The sequence below is a fragment of the Cynocephalus volans genome, chromosome 6 (assembly GCF_027409185.1).
Source record: "Cynocephalus volans isolate mCynVol1 chromosome 6, mCynVol1.pri, whole genome shotgun sequence".
NCBI lineage: Eukaryota > Metazoa > Chordata > Mammalia > Dermoptera > Cynocephalidae > Cynocephalus > Cynocephalus volans.
Window position 1 is genome coordinate 31,820,065 of NC_084465.1, and position 20,590 is coordinate 31,840,654.

Below are 20,590 nucleotides of genomic sequence, written 5' to 3' on the forward strand. Positions count from 1 at the left end.
AGACTGGAAATTTCTATCTGAATTTCAAATGCACAAAATCTTTCACCTAGAAATTCTGCTTCTATATTACTTATTGCTTCATTGCTTGTAATTACCAAGGTTGGAAACAAATGTCCGTCATTAAGGGAAAGGTTAAACGAAGCATGACTTTCTACATAATGGTATGCTATGCACCTATAATAAAGAATAAGGTTGCCTCTACATATTGATATGGACATTCACCAGATATTAAAATATTCTTTAAAGTATATATTTGTTTACAAGTGTCCGTACATATTCTTCAATTTTTTAAAAAGTAATGTGTATAAAATGTTGCCATCTTTCTAAGAAAGGGATATACAGTGTTAAAAATGATAGCATTTTATATATCCAAACATAATACCATAGTACTTACGACTATTCTGTGTCAACTGAAGCCTTTTGAAAATTATGCTTATGAACTGGAACTTAAATTTTAATTTTCTAATCTATGAATATACGACAGAATCTTGCCCACCAATCCTGCCCCTATGCCTCTCTGCAAGCCTGTTGCCCTTTCCCTTGTTGAAGTTTTCACACAGGTTTTCTAACCCAGATGGCAATCCCTCTGAATTAGATTGCTCTATGGACATTTTACCACTATGTTCTGACCACCCGGTATCTGAGTCATGTCTGGGTTTACGATGCCCTTTGGCACTGCAACTAATGTTTCCTACTTGAAATAGTCCTGCCAACCTTCAGTAAACTTGACTATAAGCTGTCAAACCCATCAAAAGTACACAATCTGAGAAGATTTGGGCACATAGAGAAAATAAGAGCTGGTGAAATTGTGTTTGCATGTATTTTTCTTCACTTTTTAGGTTTAGATCTTGTATGATTAGCTGCATAGGTATTCCATATGTCCATTTAAGGCTCTAAGCTTCCACTCAGGTACACCCTCCAGATAGATGGTGAAACTCTTGATGTTGCAAATGAATGTGCCAATCACCCTGATCATCAACCACATTTTATTAAGTATTTGTTTATGTTATCATGGAACCAAGTGAATTATGCTTTGTTTCTATCAAAAAATACGCTTGTTAAAACACCAACTGTAGTAGTTAACTAATTTTTAATTTGCATGTATTTTTCAAAAGACGGTTAGAGAGCTTGTTCCCTACTTTGGTTGCTTATTCACAGGATATGAGAACTGTGTTGCATGTGGGTTAGTATAGAAAGTTGAGTTTCTGCATTAACTATAACAACTCATACTAACCATAAATGTGAAGCAAATACTTTTTTACCGAAATAATTTTTAATTCTTTAAAAGTAAGTTTACTTTTCCAAGACTGCTAATTGTGTGGTTTAATTACACAAACTTTATAACTTGAAAATATTTTAAAATAGATTTTAATTTCCAAATATAATCTTGAGAAAATTTCCTAATATAATAAGGAAATTCAGAAATGCTCCAATCATGGATTCTGGGTTGAACTAAGGATGCAGTGGGTTGTTCTGAAATGCCTATGGCAAAGACAGAAGTAATTCCAGCCTAAGATAACAGCCACTTTTGAACCGCCCAATATATTGTGTTAAATAAATATGTCTCCTAGAAAATGGAATTTGTTTTTTTGGGGGGGGGTTCCAAATTGATGATAGGACAGAACATGAGTTTCATTAATTTGGATCAATTACGAATATTAGACCTGTGCTTGGTGCTTAGGGAAAGAGGGTTTATTCTGTGAGAAAGACAACTGAACATTGTTTTTGTAAGAAAATCATGCATCTTCCACTGTGTTATATACAGAAAAATTCAAAACTAAGGAGAGTAAGGTTTCAACAAACAAGTAATTACAGATGACTGTGTAACTTTAATTAATGAATTTGTCAAAGCATTCCAAAGAATCAGATTCACATAGAAATTTGTTGCTGAGGAAACGTGTTACATATTATAATTCTCAAAAAATATATAAAGAATATAAACCTGAATCTCTGTACATGAATTGTTCTGTAGTTTGTTATTTTAAAAAAAGTTTTAACTTTCTCCATATAACACCTATTTTAACTCTTTCTTCATGACTCTAAGTAAACACTAATTAAGAATCTAAGCACTTCAGTTCAACAAGAGATCTTTCTTACATCATCAAACTGAATTCTAATTTAAAAGCAAGGCTGAAATAAATCATGTGACTAAGCTTACCTTGATATTGCTACAATAGCATAGCATTTATCAGTATGATAACTATCTCGAGTAACAATGATTCTAACGTGTGACACATTTATTGGAGGGATTCTGAAATCAATGAAACAAACAGAAAACTCAGTGCAACTGTAGTTGTACCTGATTGGCATGTAAGAGGGTTTAAAGGCTACTATAAAAAAGAAAACACGTGAGGGGTATAGAAAAGAAGGTTTTGTATAAACAGGTGTAGAGAATCAAAATTATTATTAAGATAATTCAAGTCAACATATGCCAATGGAGGGGTGAAAGTTTTGTCTTATAAGGTTTCTGTTTGTTTTGCTTTAATGTGAGGTGTTTGGAAAAAAGAAAGCCTGTCCTTTTGTTACTCAGGATCTGGCAATGACGAGGTTAGGGATAATCAAGTTTTATTGCCTAAACTATCTTATTCGACTACTAATTTTTCAAGTCTTTCATTTATTTTTGATGTATATGACCATTGAAGTAGATAGAGTTTTTCCCCATCCTTAGGATGTTACTTGACTTTAAGATTTTCTCTCTCCAATGGATTAAATGATTTAAGATTTATCTTCCTACTACTGTTTTGGTACTTGTTCTTTCTTTCTTTTATGTAAAATCTAAATCTATTTATCCATATGTATATACATGTATATGAAGGTACTTCAAAAAGTTAGTGGAAAAGTAGAATTAAATGATAATATGAATTTTTCCATGAACTTTTTGAAGTATTTCATATGCGTACATATTTATCCTCTTCCCAATTACTAAGAGATTTTCTTTTTTAAAGTGCCTATTGATTATCACCTCTAAATATTCAGTCACTTTAATACTATTTGGGAAAAAAAATACTACTTTTATGTCCAAAAGATACCCACTTTCTGAACACTTTTAAATGGTGCATATTTCCTAAAAACTGCAATACTTGTTCCAAATAACAGTCCTCTACTGCCGCTCATCATAGTAGGTATGGTAACTATAGAACACACCATGGAAGGTACGGTAACTATAGAAAAAGGATAAAAAAAATACTTTATTAAAGATTATGCAAAAATAAAATCTTTATCAAATAAATGCACTTATACTTTAATGGAAAACATTTCTGTCGGTAAAGTTACCTGGAGGATTCTTCATAGCTATCGGTTTTAAAAAATATTAAAGTGTGGCTCTCATTAAGCCACATGTTCCTATGGCTTATTTGCAGGTAGTTTACTCCTGCTTCATGGAGTATATTTTGATGCTATGGCAAGTTAAGAAGTAGTATATTAGGTTATGATAACCCAACATACTGTACATAGCTGCTTTTCAGGGAAACTGCACATAAAGGAGAAATGAAGCAAGCCTTGATAGCCAGTAAAGTGAGAATCATTTTCAAATATAAATTTATAGTAAATAAAAAATTACCAGAAATTTAACTTATAACTCTCAGTGACAAATGTAATTTTTAGGATGCTAGGTTCATAAAAGCAAGCTCACGTTTTTAAAGATACTTCATTCGAAAAGTAAATAAAGTAAGTGAAGCTAAAAAAGAAATTGTGTATTCCAAGAAATTAAAATTAGGTTTTTTCTAACTCCACTAAGAGTTTTTAAAAGCACTAAGACTGTTTAAAAACAATCTTTAAAATTTTTTCAAACAGAATAAAAAGTATATTTTACCTTTGCTTTTGTTTGCTGCTGGTCCGTTAGTCACCTGGTGCAAAGCAGAGGTTGAGTGGCAAAGGATGCCCCGTTGTAGTTCAGAGAAACATGTTATTACAGGGGTGACTCAGTCCTCCAAGTTAAACTGGAGGCTTGCATTAAGTCTCTTTATAACTGAAGTCAGACTCTCTTAAAAGCTTCTTGGTATACATGACCCTTACTTTCTGAAAATACCCAATTTAAGCTTACTGAAGAAAGAAGAAAGAAAGCTTGATTGAGACTTTAGTTGGAAAATAGGGAGGTAAAGAAAACTGTCTATTTAAAACTCCCAGATTAAAGAGAAAAGTGGGGTCAAGTGCTTTCTGAACTACAATACATATTATTTTAAACAATAGAATCCCAATACTTCATAATAATGGAATAATTGACTCTTACTGGGGCATTTGATATCATATTGAATTTACTAGAATTACAACATGAATTTACTAGAATTAATAGCTCAAGATAGGGAGCTAAACATATGTATTAGTTTACTGCATAACTCATTAGAGAAAAGTACAGTATAAAGCTGAAAACAAGAAGGGGTGGCATGACTCATGACTGAAATCAGGTAAATTTGAATGTCAGAAATTAAAAAAAAAAAAACATAGTAGAAAGTTACAGAGGTATGAGCTATTGCTTCCATTGTAAAGACAAACCTTAAGATCAAAAAATGAGAGTGGAAGGAGGACAAATTATTAGAACAACTAATTGGTCCAATTGTATGTTGGACCAAATACAAAAGCAGAGCTAAAATGGAAATAGTTTGGCCTCCCTAGTGGGCACAGAATGGATATAAAAAGAAAGTCTTCTCAACCATGAGGGAGCTACACTCCTCTCCCACGGTAGTTTTCTACTTACTTTGATAATGATGGGGGGTTTTCGCAACCTGCCTGTTTTCTACTCTCATGCTCCAGATAAAACTTTACTTGTCAACATGCCCCAACCCCTTTCACAAAGTCTGCAGTCCATCCTCCCACTCAGCACAAGAATCCTGTTGAGTAAATGCACCCAGACAAATGCGGGGGAGATCCCTGTGACGGATTTTTCAATCACTTTGGTCCGTAATAAATATAAACGGATGGCCAAGGATTTCTGAATATTTGATACAGACCAACAGTATGAAAGAGAAGAAATTAACAAAGGGAATAACTGATGTCAGAGGAAATGGAACAGAATAAAATGTACAATACAAACAATAAAAAATCTGATGAATATCCTCAGAGAGATTTAAGAACCTGCTGAACCTACAGACCAAAACAAGGCCAGTATGAAAAAGGAAAGATATACTTACACAAACGAAAAGAGTTCTTTGGAATTAAAAATGAATGTCAAAATATGGCGGAGACTAAACTAGTATTCTAGAAGAAAAGGCGAGCAAATGTATAATACAAAGCAGAAAAGACAATGACTTAAAATGTATGAGAGGAAAACAACACAGAGTACAGATGTGGAAGAGCCAAGATCTATCTACTAGTAATTTTATAATTGAAAAGAGAAAATGGAAGAAAGAAAACCGTTTGAAAAATATTAAAAGAAAATTATTCTGAGCCAAAGATAAGAGTCTAAATTAGGAGAGAAAGTCAGAAGGCTTTGTAAAGTACGTCACCAATATAAAAATAAACATAACACAAATTTATGAAGGGCTAGAAAGTATTATCATAACATACTACTTGTGAGACGAAGATATAGTTTTCTTCTGATTAAAAAATGGGTGGTGTGGAGCAATTAGATTCTGGGAAAACCAACTGTCTGGTCAAAAAGTTTCATATTTCAATGTTCATTCAAAAAACATATTCAATACATGTATGCCATGTGTGATGAACCAATCAAGGTAATTAGCCTATTCATCATTGCAAAACTTAATCATTTCTTTGTGATGTGAGATTTTGATCTCTTCTAGTCTTTTGACAACATGCAGTAAATCATTGTTAATTATAGTTCCTGGGTTGACTGCACACCAATAGGACTTATTTTTTCTATCTAGCTGTAATTTTGTATCCACTGACCAACTTCTCACTTTCCCCTCTCCTTCCTCCCTTTTCCCACATCTAGTAACCACAATTCCTCTCCTTTTAACAGTTTACTTATTATTATTTTTTTTTAATTTTATTATATTTCAAATCCAACATATGAGTGAGAACATGCAGTACTTCTCCTTCTGTGCTTGGCTTATATTACTTAACATAATTTTCTCCAAGTTTATTGATGGTGTTGCGAATAGCAGAATTGCATTCTTTTTTCGTGGCTGAATAGTTTCCATTGTGTATATATACCACATTTTCTTTATCCGGTCATCTGTCTGTGGACAGTTAGGTTGGTTCCATACCTTGGTTATTGTGAAAACAACTGCGATAAACATGGGAATGCAGGTATCCCTTTAATATGATGATTTCCATTCCTTTGGAAATATATATGCCTTTGGGTATATACCTAGAGTGCGACTGCTGGGTCAAATGGTATTTCTATCTGTAGTTGTTGGGGAAACTAGAAGCACTGTAAGTTTAATAATGGCTTTATGTGTATCTTTAATGTATTCAATGATTGTTGGGCAAAATTGCCTATGTCTCTCATTCTCTCCTTCTTATTTCTTTAATTTTTAAAATGATAATAATATTATTAATATTCCCTGCTTTACTGGAATTCATTGAATACCAAAACTCTGATATAATTTGTTGAAGAACTTATAGTCATTGTAAGTATAGAAGGAGCCGGGTTTTTTTCCACTCACAATGCCTTAATAACAACTTTAATAGTTGTAAAAACATGTTGTGCTTGGGTACAAGAACTAAATTACTATAATTGTAGCCTTAGTACAGAAGAATGCCACCACAATAGAGAAACTTGTAAAATAGCCCGCAATTTAGCTTATTGTATTTCACTGCCTCTTTAACTTTTCCCCAATGCCAATGACAACATGTGAATGAATGCACAAATGAATCAAAATAGGAATCTAAGTGTGATCTTCCTATCAAAGTTCTATATGTATATCAAGACAGAGTACAAATGAAAATGCAATATTTTGAAGGTATCAGACAGAAAAATACCTTCCCTTAACTAAGGGGGGAAATGGCATTTGGGGTATTCTATTCTCTTTTGAGTTTTTATGAAAGAAGATGATCTGGATTACGACAAGGTCGGGTCAAGTGACCAAATGAGTTGCCATGCATTTTCAACTGATGATTGCTTAGATACAGTAAATTTTAATAAACCAATAAGCACCAAATAAAAGAATTTTCCATGTAAATTTCCTTTTATGCGAGTCTAATAAGGTTTGTCTTCTGATATTGAAGATTGCTAAATGAATTTCCAGGAACCCTGTTGATACTGTGGGGAAAGTTGAACCATATAGCATTCAGTATAGATTCCTTCTGACCTCTATAACTTTGCTTTGTTTTTTTTATTTTATTTTACTTTCTCAATATACAATGTAGTTGATTTTTATGTCTATTTACCAATTCCTCCCTCCCTCCTCCCTCTACCCGCTCCCACCCATCAACATCATATCTGTTCACTTGTTTTAACAAGTTCAAGAAATTGTGATTGTTGTGTTTTCTTCCCTGCCCCCCCCATTTGTTTGTGAATTTATTTATTTATTTTTAGCTCCCATAAATAAGTGAGAATATGTGGTGCTTCTCTTTCTGTGCCTGACCTGTTTCACTTAATATAATTTTCTCTAAGTCCATTCATGTTGTTGCGAATGGTAGTGTCTCATTCTTTTTTATAGCAGAGTAGTATTCCATTGTGTAGATATACCACAGTTTCCTTATCCACTCATCTGATGATGGACATTTGGGCTGGTTCCAACTCTTGGCTATTGTAAATAGAGCTGCAGTGAACATTGGAGAACAGGTACACCTTCGACTTGATGATTTCCATTCCTCTGGATTTCTTTCTCAATAGTGGAATAGCTGGGTCATATGGTAGATCTATCTGTAATTGTTTGAGGAACCTCCAAACCATTTTCCATAAAGACTGCACCATTTTGCAGTCCCACCAACAATGTATGAATGTTCTTTTTTCTCTGCAACCTCACCAGCATTTATCATTCTCAGTCTTTTGGATATTAGCCATCCTAAAAGGAGTGAGATGGTATCTCAGTGTGGTTTTGATGTGCATTTCCTGAATGCTGACTGATGTTAAACGCTTTTCATGTGTCTGTTGGCCATTCGTATATCTTTCTTTGAGAAATAACTTTATATCCCGAGGTCAGGATATGTATTACTTAGGGATTCCCAGTACCTAGAGGCAAACAGCTATTTGCTTTTGCATTTGCTGTTCCCTATTCCAAGAATGCTCTATCCCAGATATGTGAGGGTACTTCAAGAAATTTGTGGAAAAATAGAATTAAAAGATAATACAAATCTTTCCACAAACTTTTTGAAATACCCGTGAATTTGTGACCTCCCTCTCCTGCCGTCAGGTCATCTCCTCAGAGAGGTCTTACTTGACCATCTCATATAAAATTTCCAGTGCTCTCTCATGCTGCCTAATCCCTTTACCCTGCTTTATTATTCTCTATAGCACTTATCATCACCAGATATATATTTGTTTATTTATTGTTTGTTTATTATTGTTCATTTCCCAACAAGAATTGAAGATCCCAGATGGCAGATATATTCACTTCCTTACTGCCTTACCTCTACTGCCTAGCATGAAGTAAGCGCCCAATAAATAATTGCTCTATTAACAAATGAAGTCAATGATTACTTTTTTGTTGTTTGTTTGTTTGTTTGTTTGTTTGTTTTACTGTAAATCCAATACATATTTTAGAAGAGGCTTTAATTAAAGAAAATAAATCAACATTTTCTACTCTTCACCATTGCAAGGAAAAATTGACATTGTAGTAAGGGTAAAAAAAAAAATTCACTGTAAAAAAAAAATTCAGCAGAATCACAGATAAGCTCATACTGAGAAAAACTGAGAAGTTAAAGTTAGTAGTAGGTGCCTTATTCTTCCCTCTCAAGAAATCAGAAGACTGATGGTTGCAAGACTGTCCATGCCAGCCTTAATAGCACTGACACTCAAATCCCTTCTTCGTGTCCATTATTGTCTTCAGTTTGTTGTTTTCAGAAATGATGAAACTAAAGCTCTTGTTTTGGACATAGTTCTTGCTGCTGCTTTCAGGCATATGCAGATAGGAGGAGGATTCAGGTGTTTTTCGAACACATCTTCCATGATCGGTACATAGACTTTGACTGCAGAGCTTGGCTGCAGATGTCACATTAACAGCATAATGGTCCAGTGGCCCTTGAATAGACTGTTGCACAGATAAGCAGGTCTCCTGTAGGGAAAATAGAAATCTACTTAAAGCACTCACAAAATGTGATTCCATTATCTAGGTGTCATTACTACCTGAAGTTCTGTATTTTGTAAGGCTAAAGAGGAAGAGCATTTCAATGGCATAATCATCTTAATGAGGGACTAAATCTTTATAAAGTCGAGTGATGAGCCCATGCCACTGATTAGGAGAGACTATGACCAACCAATTTCATGTCATTTCCAGGGGAAGATGATCCCACATTTTCCCACTAGAGACTATTCCCAAGTGTAAAAAAAAATTGTAGTAATGCTTTTAAAAAGTAATCATTAATACGGGATGACTTCTAAAAATTTAACTTTAATTGTGAAACATTGTCAGCGCTGATATTCAATATATGATAACATTAGGTCAGATCTTTCTAAAATTGCCAAGTCATCCTATTTTTCTTCCTACCTCTGTAGAGATGACAATTCTCCTAAAGCTGGTCAGTAGTCTTTTCATCCATGTTTCTATAACTTTATTATATGTGATGGTACTTCAAAAGCTTTGTGGAAAAATAGAATTAAAAGATAATATAAATATTTCCATGAACTTTTTGAAATACTCCCATATATGTGTGTATATATGTAATTATATACAGTATGTAGAATTATTTTGTGTTTTTTAAACATTCATATAAGTGTATATCATATGGGATATATTATATTTTCTACAACTTGTTTTTTACACTTCACATTTTTTAGATTGTTTTTCATGTTGATTCATGTAACCCAGCTTTTTCCTTTTAGCTGCTATTCAGTATTTCAAAATATAAATATACTATATTTAACTATCAGCAAGTTTAGAGAAGGTAGGATATAAAAGATCATTATTTACAACCAAATGCCCAAGTCGCTTGTACAAGGATATAGGATACAATGATAATAGGCAGGTCTGTCCTCCCACAAGTCTGCCATGAGGTGTTTCATTGATGTGTCCACAACACTGGGCTTTAACACTAGGACACATTTCTACCTGTTAATGATCACACTGTACTGCTAAGATGGGCAAAACTAAGTGAAATGATATCATCAGCTAAGCTAAAAGAGTCTGGCTGGAATCTTGATAAATGCCTGCCTTGACCCATATAGGAAGAACCCTGGGAAAATCCTAGTAGAGTCATTAATAATATACATTGAGTTTTCTACTAGAAGTTCAATTATTTTACCAATATCAGCACTAATGCATAGTTAAAAACCAATTACTTTACAGCAGTGGCATATTTTTCAATGAGAGGAGGCCCCAGAAATGTGCATCCATCCAGGAAAGACTTGGGAGGTTCAGGTGGAAAGTCACAAAGCAGAATAAAGCTCATAATGACCAGTGGTTGAACAAGGTAGCATTTTGGGAAATAGCAAGTTCTGAAAATCCTGTGAGCAGAATTACTCATTCCAGGCACATTCAATCTGGGCCAGCCTCTTACTGTGATTATGAATGAATGCTATTTTTAGTTGGGACAAGAATCCTTGAGGGAGTTTCTGAGGGGATTTCTAGGAAAGATGGAATAAAATAAGCAGAGCAAATAATTGAACCAAAGGAAGAAAGGAAGGGAGGGAGGTGGGGTGCAGAGAGAGAGAGAGAGAGAGAGAGAGAGAGAGAGAAAGATTGAGGGAGACATAATTAAGAGACTATAGAACACTGGCAAATCTAATCAAGATCAACTTGGGCATCCCCTGTTCTGTCCCAGCCCTTCTCGTAGAAATACCTTCTTCACTCAGCTTCCAGAATATCACAGTCTCCTGTTTTCTTTTCTTTATTTCTCCAGCTTTGCTGGATGATCCTTCTCAATCTCCTTTACTGGTTCCTGCTCATCTTCCCCATGTCTTAATGCTGGACTGCCCTAGGCTGAATTCTTGGACCTCTTCTCTCCTACAGATATACTTTCTCTGGATAAACTCATCCCATCTCATTGCTTTAAATACAACTCCCAAATGTGTATCTCCCAGACCTGAACGGATTGTACACCCACCCATCTACTTGACATCTCCACCTGGATGTCTCACAAGCATTTTAAACTTATACTCCAATCCAATCTACTGGTTCTCGTCCCAGCCTGCAACTCTGGCGGCCTTCCTCATCTGCGTTTGTGCCACCTCCCTCTTTCCAGTGCCTCAGAAGGAAAACCCTGGAGTCATTCTGCCATCTTTTTCCTCTCACATTTAATCCATCAGCAAGAGCTTTTCAGTCTACCTTCTAAAATATATCTAGAATTCAGCCATTGCTATCTAGTTCAGGTCACTAACAGCACTCACCTGCGTTATTTCATTAGCTTTTCAAATAGTCTCCTACTATCTGTACTAAGTACAGTAAGCACACACACATATATTTCTCTCTAATGGAATAAATAGAAATTAATAATATAAAGGTAGATAAACCTTAGCTTTTTTACAGATTAAAAATACTACCCCAAGTGATAATTTGGTTAAAGAGGAAATTTTAAAAATACAACTTCAAATTAGAAAATAATAGAATTAGAAAAATAATAACAATTAGAATACAACACATTAAAATATATTAATCAGCCAAAATAATTCTCAGTATTCAAGGCCTAGTCATAAATGCGTTTGCATTCCAATTCTTTGGGGAAGCAGTGAAGCAGTTGCAAGATGTCAACTAATGACTGAATTGTTCAAACTGAGCTTACCAGAGGTAAGAAGGGTGGGGGGCAAGGGAGGAATCAGTAAAGGGCCATGAAAAATGATTACATTGTATAATGTTGAATATACTAATAATTATCCTGATTTGAGCAAAAAACATTGCACACAGGTACTGATATTCAACTCTGTACTCCACAGATATGTACAATCACCTATGTTTCAATAAAATAAAAAAATAAAGACCGAATTGTTCAAATCGGGGAATGGTGCAATGCGGAAGATGGGGGAGGAGAGAGTTGCAGGAAGAGGGTGGTGATTGCAGATAACCATATCTCCGCAGTCCCTCGAGAAAGAAAGAAACAGCCCCTACATGGCAGCCATACCAAAAGGCTTTCAAAAGAAAATTACAAATGTCACTAAATCAATAAAAATTAAGTTTCCACTTGCCTCCCCTTCAGCTCCATCTCCTACACCCATTTTTCAAGGAGCTGAACAAAAGAACTGAACATACTCCTCTTTGCCACCCTTCAGACCCAAGCTGAGGGTGTGGCGAAGAGGGGTAAGTAGTAGGAAACAACACTAACGTGGCACTTACCATCTGCTAGGTACTATTTTAACTGCTTTATGTGTTTTAATAGTGTAAATCTCATAAAATCCCTATGAGACAGATACTATTATTTTCCTCATTTTACAGATAAATTAGAGTCAATGACATGTTCAAGGTCACAGAGCTAGTAGGTGACAAAAAGTGAGCCTTGTAACCCAAGCAGTTCAATCCCAGGGCTCCTGTTCTTAACAACTCTATGATCAGATTTGTGCCACACTAAATGAAAACAGATGGCTTTTTTTATATTCTGTGAGACTGGATGTTTTAATTCCCGAGAAGGAGACTGTTTGTCAATACCTGGAATTGAAGAAAAGCTGTGGTCACAGAATTTTTGCTTAGGCAGTGGGATGTGTGATCAACAGAGTAAGCTCAGGGACAGTTGTGAAAGAGTAATAGACTTATTTTATGTCTTTTATTTTATTTTTATTCTACTATCAAGAGTAGGTTGGGTGCTCTACCCCAAAAATATGTATAATCAGTTATGCTTCAATAAAAAAAAGTAGAGTACGTTGGGATAATTTAGGAAAAATGGATAAATTCCTAAATACATACAACCTACCAAGACTGAATCATGAAGAAACTGAAAATCCAAAGACACCAATAACAAGTATGGAGATTGAATCAGTAATCAAAAGCCTCCAAGCAAAGAAAAGCCCTGGACCTGATGGCTTCACAAGTGAATTTTACCAAACATTTGAAGAAGAATTAATGATAACCTTTCTCAAACTCTTCTAAACAAATAAAATAAAGAGGAGGGAAGACTTTCAGATTTATTTTATGAGGTCAGCTACCCTGACAAACATGCTACAAAACAAAATTACAAACCAATATCCCTGATTAACCCAGCTGCAAAAATTAGCAAACTCAATTCAATAGTACATTAAAAGAATCACACACCATAATCAAGTGAGATTTATCCCTGGGATGCAAAGATAGCTCAACACACACAAATCAGTAAATATGATATATTAACAGCATGAAGGATAAAAATCATATGATAATCTTAACAAATGCAGAAAAAGCACGCGGAAATGTCAACAGCCTTTAATGATAAAAACTTTCAACAAATGAGTTATAGAGAGAATGTCCCTCAACATTTTAAAGAACACTTAAGACGAGTCCTAGCCAACATCAGTCAGTGATGAAAAGTTGAAAGCTTTTTCTCTAAGATCAGGAAGAAGACAAGGATGCTCACTATGTCACTTCTGTTCAATGTAGTACTGAAAGTTCTAGCTAGAGCAACTAGGCAAGACAAATAAGTAATATTAATAAAAATTGTAAAGAAAACAGTAAAATTATTCCTGCTTGCAGATACATAATCCTATATGCAGAAAACCCTAAAGACTCTACACATGCACAAAAAAGTTAGTAGTATATGAATTCAGTAAAGTTGCAGGATACAAAGTCAACATACAAAAATCAGTTGAATTTCTACACACTAACAATGAACCATCATAAAGGAAATTGAGAAAACAATCCCATTTACAATAGCATAAAAAGAATAAAATGCTTAGGAATAAACTTAACCAAGGATGTTAAGCATGTGTACACTGAAACCTACAAAACACTGATGAAAGAAATTAAACAAGATACAAATAAGTGAAAAGACATCACATATTTATGGATTGGATAAATTAATATTTTTAAGATGTTCATACTACCCAAAGTGATCTGAAGATTCAATGCTATCATCATCAAAATCCCAATAGCATTTTTTACAAAAATAGAAAAAACAATAGCAAAATTCATCTGGAACCAAAGAAGACCCAGAATAGCCAAAATGATCTTGAGAAAAGAACAAAGCTGGAGGCCTCACACTTACTGATTTCAAAATATGTTACAAAGCTATAAAAACTAAAACACTATGGTACTGGCATAAAGAAATACATAGGCCAAAGGAACAGAACAGAGAGTCCAGAAATAAACCTGCATATATATGGTCAACCAATCTTTGACAAGGGTACCAAGACCACATAATAGGCAAAGGATAATGTCTTCAGCAAATGGAGTTGTGAAAACTGGATATCCACATGCAAAAAAAATTAAATTAGATCCCTACCTTGACCCAGACACAAAAATTAATTCAAAATGGATTAAAGACTTAACACAAGATCTAAACTGTAAAACTTTTAGAAAAGCCAAAGAGGGAAAGCGTTTTGACTCTGGTCTTGACAATTATTTCTTGTATATGAAACCAAAAGCACTGGCAATGAAAGCAAAAATGGACAAGTGAGACTACACAAAACTCAAAAGCTTCTGAGCAGTAAAGGTAACAATAAACAGAATTAAAAGGCAATGTATGATATGGTAGAAAATATTTGCAAACCATATATCTGATAAGGGGTTAATATCCAGAATATATGAGAAATTCCTACAACTCAATAGCAAAAGCAAGAATAACAGCAAAACCACACAACACAGTCAAAAAATAGGCAAAAGACTTGAACAAACGTTTCTCCAAAATAGACATACAAATAGCCAATAGAACTCTCTTTGTTTCTCTTCAAAATGTATAAATCTTTCGCCTTTTACAAATAGCCAACAGATATATTATATGATGATCAACATCATTAATTATCAGGAAAATGTAAATCAATACTGCAATGAGATATCATCTCACACCTGTTAGCATGGCTATTGTTGAAAACACAAAAGATGTCCACTGTTGGTGAAGCTGCACAGAAATTCGAAACCTTGTACCCTGTTGGTGGGAATGTAAAATGGTACAGCATCTATGCAAACAGTGTGAAAGTTCCACCCAAAGCCAAAAATACAACTACCACATGATCCAGCACATATACATTTATACTTCTGAGTGTGTATCTGAAAGAATTGAAATCACAATCTCAAAGACATATCTGTACTCCCGTGTTCATTGTAACATTATTCACAATAGCCAAGAAATGGATAAAGATAATGTGATATAGACATACAATGGGATATTAATCAGCCTTAAAAAAGAAAAAAAATCCTGCCATTTGTGACAACACAGATGAACTGGAGATAATTATGCTAAATGACATAAGGTAGTCACAGAGGGCCAAAAACTGCATGATTCCACTAATGTGAGGTATCTAAAGTAGTCAAACTCATAGAAGCAGAGACTACAAAAGTAGTTGACGGGACCTGGGAGACAATGAAATGGGGAGTTGTTATTCAAAAGGTATAAAGTTTCCGTTAGGCTCGATAAAGAAGTTCTAGGGATCTGCTGTGCACGTAGTGTTAAGAGTACTGGATTGTGCACTTCAAGGTTTGTTAAGAGGGTAGATCTCATGTTAAGTGTTCTTACCACAAAAGAGTAGACTGTTAATAAACCTTTATATACAAATATTCCCCCTCCCATTTGCATTTCATAGGTAATCACCAAAATAAAGAATCTTTTTTGAGGAATTCACCCTCCTAAGTTTGGATAAAATAATTATTTGCTTTTTAAATTTAGTATTCTTTTTCTGAGTGACATATATATTACACCATTTAATATACCAAAATTCCTGCAGAGTAGGAGAAGCTGAGATTCTGGGAGGTTAATTGACATGATCAAAATTCCATCCCTAGAATGAAAAAAAACGGATTTTTCACTAGGGATGTCTGATTGGAAAGATTGTGCTCTTTCCACCTTTCACTAACCGCAGAGGTTGGTGTAGAGTAGGTGCTCAAATGATATCAGCCTGTATTTTTCATACTTCATTAAAGCCAGGTGAGCAGATAGCAGCAACCATTTGGCTCTGATATGAAAAATTTTTTTAAAAAACTATACCTAGAATATATTCAAGATGCTGACAGAAGAATCATTGCTTACCTTTGAAGAAGAATATTCATATCCTCCCCACAATATTATTCCTGCTGCCCCTAATGCAGCACTTTCACCAATTGTATGTACTAAGTCCTCCTAGAAAAGAGAAGTGTCAGGAGTAGTTTCTGCCAAACCAAAGTTAGCCTTGATAATTCAATAATAAGACTCAACTTATCAACTGTGGAAAAGAACGCATTAAATAATGTTATTTTTGTTTCTAAAACAAAGGATATAGCAGAATTGGAAAAGGTGATTCTGCTTTGGATTTTTACATTTATTTGATAAATAATTTTGACTTTCCAGGCCATGAAATAGATTCCAGTACCTGCTTTGAAGGAGAGCTTTAGTGTGATGGTTGAGACAGACATATACAAACATGTAATCACTATATAATAAATTAATTTCTGTATTAGTAGCACCCACAAGGCATATATAGATTAGAAGATGCTGAAGAGTGAACAGAAGAGTCTGGCTAGGCTTCCTGGAACAGTTGCAATTTCAAATGGGTCTTTGAGGATGTGAATTGTCAAGGCAGACTAGAAAGAGCAGAGTTTTATGTCCAGAAGGAAGAACAAGAGCAGAGGCTCACATGCAGGCAAGAGCACGGTCCAGTCAGAGAACTACTGGTAACTAACTCCTTGTCATAAAGTCATGGTATTTGGGGAGAAGTGAAAGCACATGAATCCTTATATATAAGCAGAATCCAAATAGAAAGAAAAATGTTACCTTAAACTATTAGGACTTAACCACAAAAACTTTCTTAGTACTGGAAACACAAATTTGCAACTTTGAATTGAAAGATATTTTTAACTGTCATGTAAAGAATGCATTTGGAGGTGGAGGTCAATATGTTGTAGGCAGGGACACCAATTGGAAGAAATTGTTCAGTAAGAAATGATGAGCCCTTAGCAAAAGCAATGTCAATCCTTATAAAGAAGAGGAGACAGACTGAAGAGTTATTTGGAAATTAAGATGGATACATCTTAGTTACCTGACAGATAATAAATAGAGAAACAGGGAGGCATCCAAATAACTCTTAAGTTGGGTGACTAAGGAGATCATAATTCACCAAGATAAGAAATAAGAAGGGTATGTTCATGATTTAGGCCAAGGGCCAAGAAGCAGGAAATAGGGAGAGAAGGAAGTTAAAGGAAATATCTGATGGAGCAATCTGCATTCCTTCCTCATCTACAAGGAGTAGAGAGTCAGAGATCCAGTGCAAAGGTGGAGTGCTCAAGGACTGCAGTAGGTAAATGGCCATGCCACAGCAAGCTTCCTTCTTTAGAGGAAGGTCCCAGTAATACTAGTACAAGTGTTCTACAATTTGTCTAATTAACACAAGAAAGAAAATTGTTCATTCATTTTACTAACTACTATCACATTCTTTAAAAATAAATCAATTCTCTTATTTAAATTCAAAAACTTCTTAAAGAAAATGCGAAGCAGTAAGCCAAAAAAAAAAAAAAAATCACATTGAACATTATGTAGACAATAGGTGAGAAAAACCCATACTGTTTGTTGATATGTGGAAAATGGGGAGCAATAGGAAAGCATTAAAACACTTAATAAAATAATTCCATACTTTGGGGGGAGTAGAGTATGCAGTCTATTGATTTCTGAAGTAGAGCTCAGAGATGATAGTTAGCCCATAATTTACTTCAAAAGTCTAATAGTACAAAAAATAGGAAAGCAATGAACAAGACTTTCATGAAGATGTGGCTCATCTCACTCTATCTTCTACCAAGATAACTGACTCCATGGATTACTATTATTTTCTACTGTTATTATAATAATATATTATTCCTGACATGTTGTAGGCACTCAGTAAATAATTTTTGAATGAATAAATATAACCTAGTTCTTTTTCCCATAAGGATTTGAGAAAGGGACATGATTTGAGAGATCTGTTACTTGAGGAATAGCTTAGTGAGAAGTCTTTGGTAGGCATGACTGATGTCTTAAAATATCCAGAGAACTGGTTTTTGAAAAAGGATTTGATTTATACTACATTGCACCAGAAGATAGAATTAGAACTAGTGGTTTGAAGTTATCCAGAGACAATGTAGCTTTGACATACTCAAGCTGTCTAGGATTTAATATTGTCCCAAATGGCAGTTTTCCTTCTGATACAGGAAATGTCCCATCAAAAAGTGCTAAGCACTGGTCAGGTAAGAAAGGATTCACGTTTGGGTGGGAGGAGGATTAGAGACCTCTGAGATTTCTCCAATTTTCTGCCATGATGCTATAATTCTTTTCCTCCTGAACTTATTAAATGAAACCCCATTTTGAATAATACTTAGTAATCCTGCAGTGATGAGAATATCAGGTAAAATCAATAATATTTGGAGCAATAGTTTTTTTTCTAAATTATTTTTTAAAAAATTGCTACCTCTTTTAAATGTCCTTATAAAAAACCTAAGTGGTCTAAGAAAGTGAGCTGTGTATTACATATTTAACAGCCCTGCTTGTCTGCTGGGTACTGGAATAAAGAATTCTTGGCTCTCAGGTGTGGATGGAGATGTAAGGATTTTCCTATCTGACCACCCATCCAATGATTGCATCCTGATGATAATGTCCAATGTCCTAAGTGACAATTCAGGTAAAGCTTGAACATTTTCAGTGTCTGCAAACTCATTATCTTCCGAAAAAGCTCATCCCTCATCTCTGTGCTGCCTGCTTTGTGTTAATTCTAAAGACAATATTTGTCTGTACATATAAAACAATTTTAATGCCTTAACAATAACCACTACATGGAACAGTTAACTTTTAAAGAGAAAAATCAACAGAATCTATGTTATTTTTTCAGTTAACCTAATCAACTAATGTATAAAAATGCAATCTAAGGAAAAACGCAGTTTTTAAATAATTTACCTCAAGCTCTTTTTTGTTTGTTTCTCATTTGGAATTGCTGCTATGTTTTTATGTTATTTATTTATTTATTTTTTGCGGGGGCTGGCTGGTACGGTGATCCGAACCCATAACCTTGGTGTTATCAGCACCATGTTCTCTCCCAAGTGAGCTAACTGGCCAGCCTATGCTTATATATTAAGGAGCTGAATCTGAAATTTCTCCCTGGTTAAAATTAATCTATCTGTTATATTATTTAACTCAAATTTAACAACTGTTATGCAGGGAATTCCCGTGAATGCTAAGCTGGTAAAAATCATCATTCAAAACTATTATTAAGGGAGAATAAATATCCTAAATCATTTCTTTATAGACTTTATATATCATTCTACCAAATTTCCATTTTTTATGTAACTGTACTTTTTCGTACCTGTGACAGAGCTTCCATACCATGTAAATAAAATGGTCTGGAAAAAATAAAAACTGGTAAAACATAGTCATTTCTAGCCATTTCAGCAATTCTCATGGCTTCTGTAAGTCAATAATGAACAAATTTCAAAGCATTTAAACTTGACTTCAATATTTTATCCAAATATATTGAAGGATAAAGTGCTGTGCTTTTTTCCCACAGCCACAGGAGTCGGTCATTGTGGAAGATTTCCTCATTTGGGCAATTACCTGTGTAGCTCTCTGGATTTATCCTGTAATCATAATTGTAGCAATCTGGGTAGAGATAGAAGCCCCATAAACGTTTTGGTCTCATTTCCAAAGCCAGTGAGAGGGTAATGTTCATAAAATTCCTGCCAGCATGTTCGAATTCCTGTTGGGCAACTGTTTTCACTTTCCTTTCTGACCAATCAGGATGGTGGTTTCTAGTAAAGGCTAAGGAGTGATTTTTATATATGATTCTGCTGCCCCAATTTCTGTCCCATTGGGGTTTCCAACTTTGCCAGTCAATAACGACAAGTCCTTCTGATCGCCACCCAGGGACAGCTTTTGCAATGTCATTGGCAGTTTTCCTAAGGTGTTTAGAAAGGCTCGTATTCTGCGGTATCCCTCCATTAAAGGATGTTCCATCTTGAGAGAAATAAGGGTAATACCCTAATTCATCTGGATAAAAAATGGCAATTGTCGATCCACTCTGAGTCGCTAAAGGATTTGATAGAATGTTAAACACTTGAAGATTCATGTTCACGTTGAAGAAATTTTGACAATTCATTGTTGGGGCGGCCCAGAAGATGTTGAAAGGCTGGTTCTTGACCACTGGAGGCATTGCAGGTTTGAGGGCGGGCTGAGTTCATGCGATAGAGAGCAGCAGCTCTCCTAAGCGGGCCAGCCACGGGTTCTGCATGGCCTGTAGTTTTCAGCACTATAGCAGTCTCCTTAAAAGTGAGAAGGAGCAAAATTGTATATGATGAAGTCAAATGTCCCTTTAGTTTTACAGTACATAATAAATATAACTTATTGTCTAAATTGGGACAGTTTTGAGAATTGGAATGTGCACCAACACTCACACTAGGCCAATGGGAGTAAATTGTGACTGTCCTCAGGAAACCAGAAGTCTGGTCACCCTATAGACAGGTGTGAGGGGATTACATTTTAAAGTCTAAGT

General features: G+C 34.8%; 1 protein-coding gene across 1 annotated transcript; it reads right to left on the reverse strand.

Moving 5' to 3' along the window:
- Positions 1 to 8,648: 8,648 nt before the first annotated feature.
- LOC134380890 (hyaluronidase-1-like) lies at positions 8,649 to 20,329 on the reverse strand. The gene is given in 3 exon segments (XM_063101024.1): positions 8,649 to 9,116; positions 16,138 to 16,227; positions 19,409 to 20,329. Coding segments are annotated over 3 exon segments (1,479 nt in total).
- Positions 20,330 to 20,590: the final 261 nt, after the last annotated feature.